The sequence below is a fragment of the Halictus rubicundus genome, unplaced genomic scaffold (assembly GCF_050948215.1).
Source record: "Halictus rubicundus isolate RS-2024b unplaced genomic scaffold, iyHalRubi1_principal scaffold0059, whole genome shotgun sequence".
NCBI lineage: Eukaryota > Metazoa > Arthropoda > Insecta > Hymenoptera > Halictidae > Halictus > Halictus rubicundus.
In genome coordinates, this window is record NW_027488600.1 from 207,328 (window position 1) to 212,051 (window position 4,724).

Consider the following 4,724-nt stretch of genomic DNA (forward strand, 5'->3'; position numbering starts at 1 on the left):
AGTTATAGATAGTTATTAGATAGTTTCCGAATATGATTGTGCTAAATTATTTAATATCTGTTATTTTTAGTCTGTATTTTATTAGTTTACTTTGAGATGTTACAGAAGGAGATAATGCGCGGCGGCTCGTGAACTACAGAAGAAACGCCAGTGACATGGGCAATAAATAAACGTAGAATGGTGACATAATGCATTCTGTAATTGCTTGGAAAATAATTATTTTTTAGTGTATAATTTCATTACACTCTTACTGCCTTATTGTTCACTATTGTAATCATTGTTTTATAATCGATAGTTTATAGGTGTAGGAAGTATGAAAGTAACTTTACAAAAAAATATCGGAATTTAAAATTAATTTGAAAATTAATGCGATATAAAATAATGATTATTCAACAAAAAATATTCTGTAATAATTATAGAATAAAAAAAATAAATACAATCTACAAGTAATGACAAAATTCAATCGTTCTTATTGTAATCCTTAGTAAAAAACAGAAAATTAATTTTTTTACTTATTTATCCGATACTACTTCTAATGCTCGACAGCATTGACTGCAATGATTACGGTAGGGTTAGTAACGAGGTAAAAGTTTTAAGTAAGTAAATTAACTTTCGACGGCACCTATCCATATAATGCTATTTGGAGGCAGTGTTCTTGCTATTTGGACAAATGCACAGACATACAGATTCTCATATCTTGCGATGTACGTTGTTTTTTCCTTCTTCAACCGATAAATTTTCATTACGGATTAAAATAAAAAAGTTTTAAAAAGTGTCTCTTTTGGTTTTTCATGCAATTCCTCCTAATTGCAAATTTTAGAAATCTGTTTTACACGCCATTTAGTAAATCAACGCTTTTAATTGCTAAAAAAAAGTCAAGTCGTTTGGTCCAATTTTAAAAAGGGTATTCTGATTTAATGCATAGACAGCATGCGCAGTATTCGGACTGTTCGAAAACAACATCTAAACAAATTAGAAACTTTGAAGGGATAGAATAATATATTGACATTGTGTCTGAGACAGGAAATATTTGTGAAGGGCTGAATTTGGACGATGTAGAATTGAACGGGAGCAAAAGTAGCGAAGAAATAGGCTGTAGCGAATAATTTAATTTTTAAATAGTCTTTGTTTATGTAATTGAACTTTTTATTTACATGTACATATTATTTACATTTATATTAAGAAGAGAAAATAATTTAATTTTTTAACAGTTTTAAAAGTATCTCGTCGCTGGACGGGTCTATAAGTATATAAAACCGCCGCTCATTATCTCCTTCTGTAACATATAAAAAGTAAACTAATAAAATACAACTAAAAATAACAAATATTTAATAATTTAGTAGGATTATATTCGGAAACTCACCATCTGCTCGTCCGTATCCCCGTATGTCGGGTGGGATCTACCGGGCTTCCACAAGCATGCTGCTACCAGAGTTCGAAAAAATAGTATTTTAAATAGTAAATAGTAAATATTCGTCTTTTATTTTAAAATATGCGAGCAACCTATTTATAAGTTTTTAAAATAGTATTTTACTTGGAGAATATTAAGAATATTTTGATACTTACTGTCTCATTGCAGTGGACGGAGGCAACATTATCAGATTGGCAGGAAATTCCTTCGCCTCAAGCAACCTCGATGGAGGCCTCCGTCGCGAGAATCTCCCTGCTTGTGCTCGAGCGGCGCGACCCGCCGCTTTCGCCTTTTAACATAATAAGTTGATTACGTTAAAACGATTAAACTTATATATTTCGTACATTAGTTCTTTTAATTGGAATTTCGATCACCAACCTGATTTAAACATGGGGATGTCAACCGTGCCGTAAGATCCAGCGGGTTGCAACTCGGTGCGAGCGGGGCCAGCGGTCACCATATCCTCGCTGAACGCTTGCAGCAACGGGATGTTCGAGGTGCTGGACCCAGTTCCGCTTCCGAGTTCGGCGGCACTGGTTGCCCGAGCATGAATTTCCTGAAACACGACCAGTTTCTATTTAAATCAGAGCGATAGCAAAATTTTCAGAGCACATATATTCAGAATTAGTTTATTACCTGCCGAAATTCCGAACTGGTCATCTTCTTCCGCCAATAACTCTGTACGGCTCGTCGCAAGGATTGCGACTTGGTGGCGTACAGAAGTCCATTGGCGAGCGGACTCAATCCGAATAGAAGTGAGGCCGCCGTAGCCAGCTCCGGGTGGTCGAGGAGCTGCGGTCGATTGTGTACTCCGCTGATCTCCCCTATAATCAGGCAGCAATACGGCATGTATAGCACGTAAAGCGTGCTGACCAATCAGATCACCTGAAAATACAGTTAACTCTTATTTAACTAAATATTAGACGGGGATCTCGTGGATATAGAAGGCGCGTGTTCTATGTACAAACCGTGGCTGTCGCACTGCTGGACCGTCCCACCGCTGGTAGTACACATGTGGTGCTCCGCTGTTTTGTCACCGCCGCGGCGCGGCGCGCCGCCTGGGACTGCAGTGCTATAGTCAGCACATGCAGGCTCCAGACAGTCATGCATACCACTGGCACAATCATTTCTATGGCGACGTATGTGAACCCAAAGCTTGTGGCCGTGATGCCCCATAACTGTTTCCGAAATCCGGGATGCAACTCCGGATTCCTGGTCTGTATCTGTAAACAATACCAAACAAGCACACCTTTCATTATTATGCGTGCACGAACATGCCAGACAATTTGTCATTAAAACTTTAGAGAGGCAGTAAAGAATGAATAAATGGCTGCCAGGTGGTTAACAGTTTACCTACCAGGATCATATTACAGAATAAGACTTTTAATAATTGTGCCGTGCGGAAAGAAAGCTTAAAAATCTTCATTTACATTATAATCCCAAACTATTAAAAAATTATTAAAAATTATGAACTAATCGTTGGTAGATAATGTGTTAAGTGCCTTCCAGAGAATAGTACATAAAATTGCCAACAGAAAATGTAATGAATAATGAAGAAAGCGTACCTGTAAAATGGGACGATCCCCCAAAACGGCAGTGTACACAATAGAAATTGCCATGGCTTTATGCGACGGCAAGACACCCGAGCAATATACTTCAGTGGGGTTATGACTGCAGTGTACCTGGACAAAAATCACATTACGCTGCAGAATTCTGACGAGAATCAAGTCCTAAGGGGAAATTGTTTTTTGATTTAATTAAAAAAGGAGGATTAAGCATGATTGCAAAGTAAATTGTGCACTAACCTGTCATAATTGATCCCAGCTATGGTCTATATCGCTATAGGATGGAGCGTCGTTGTCAGGTCGCCAGGCAGACCACAGCATATGTCTACAAGCTGCCACGGCCGCTAGCGAATGCAGCAGCCACCAAACTCGCTTAGAACTCCACCAGTCCCAAATGAGTTACCAATAATGCATATCATATTACTTTCTTTAAACATGGTTCTTAAAACAGAGTTTTTAGTTATAAAGTGATTTACACCAGCGTAAAAAGATAAATTTATTTACGACATATATGACAAAAAACTATTATGACAAAAAGTGGTTACCTACAATTTAAAGCAAGGGGAATATTATAAAAAGATTTAAGGGCATCAGTTTATTAGTTTCAAGAAAATTAAATATTTATCACTGCGTTTTTATCACTGTAGTGTGGCATTTATTATTAATGGTAATCGTGCATAAAAGGTACCTCCTCATCGATTTTGATAAAAATATGTTATAAAATTCAACATTCTGAATAACTTTTTCTTATACATATAACCGCCGCTCAGCCTTAGTATCTGAGATATTCGTGAAAAATTGTAGCTACTGCCACATTGAATTTTGCCTATACGTACATGTGTGGGCTGATGATAGAGAATAACCGATGACGAGGAACGGTTGTACGCTAGCGGTAAGTACGAGAGCAAGAAAAACAGGTGCCGTAAACAGACTGCCTCGATCAGCCGTGTCGAGCACGAAGTCACACGTTCGACAGACGCAAAATAGGGGAGGGGGACAACTAGCCGCAACGCATACATACCGCGTGAACTTTTTCGAAATCACTTCCGTTTTCGGATTCGCGTAATGCGAAAATAAACTTGTCGAAACTCCTCTTCCTCACCGATTTAAATGAAATTGAAATATGTTACCAAAGTCATCATTCTGAACAACTGTTTACTACAGATGTAACTGGTCTATTTTAGTTTCTCAGATATTCGGAAAAAACCGTCACATTCACTATTACGAATTCTGAGTATTTCGAATGACCGAATTGTTCTTTATGGCGGGGGAGGGGCTCCGCGGAGTCCCTACCTAATTTTTTTTACGAAAATCTAGATTTCATTACTAATGCATATGTAATGGTAATTATTCACAAGAAATTAAATTTAACAATAAAATTAATAAATTGAAAAGAAAATTAACAATATGCGCAAAAATAATTGTTAAACGATTTTTAAATGAATATTAATATAAATTTTCTCCTAACACGCAGTTTCGTCGTAGGAATTTTTCGTACATCGTGATATAAACGTATACATAGTGAGATGTGTCCGACTTGTCCGCATTGTGCGCCGCGCCGATTGAGTACATCTATAGGAAACAGTTATTCAGAATGTGTTTCGTATCTTTCCCTGCTTGGAAAGATTCGCGGGAAACTAAGAGGAATGCAACTACACTCGCAAGGAAATTTAAAGGATTGTGTATGAGTGTGTATTTGGAATGGTATGAAAGTATGCTGAGTGAAAGTGGAGAAAGCGGACTGTATG

The 4,724-nt window shown here is 37.5% G+C and overlaps 1 protein-coding gene across 2 annotated transcripts; it reads right to left on the reverse strand.

Annotated features, from left to right (window-relative positions):
- Window positions 1-1,680: 1,680 nt before the first annotated feature.
- Window positions 1,681-2,417, reverse strand: LOC143363567 (uncharacterized). 2 transcript variants are annotated; one of them, XM_076804137.1, is made up of 3 exons: window positions 2,380-2,417; window positions 2,048-2,296; window positions 1,681-1,967 (listed from the first exon to the last, which is right to left on the reverse strand). In XM_076804137.1, exons 2-3 carry the CDS (start codon window positions 2,258-2,260, stop codon window positions 1,782-1,784), a joined length of 399 nt encoding a protein of 132 aa, XP_076660252.1. In that variant the 5' UTR covers window positions 2,261-2,296; window positions 2,380-2,417; the 3' UTR covers window positions 1,681-1,781. The 2 variants fall into 2 exon arrangements, with proteins under 2 accessions (XP_076660252.1, XP_076660253.1); XM_076804138.1 differs by having other exon boundaries at window positions 2,376-2,401.
- Between the last annotated feature and the right edge of the window lie 2,307 nt (window positions 2,418-4,724).

Bases quoted from the DNA above. Each gene is read 5' to 3' on its own strand.
- LOC143363567 (XM_076804137.1), bottom strand. From the start codon at position 2,260: ATGCCGTATTGCTGCCTGATTATAGGGGAGATCAGCGGAGTACACAAT. The intron at 1,968-2,047 runs GTAATAAACTAA...GTCGTGTTTCAG, and splicing joins CCAGTTCGGAATTTCGGCAG to GAAATTCATGCTCGGGCAAC.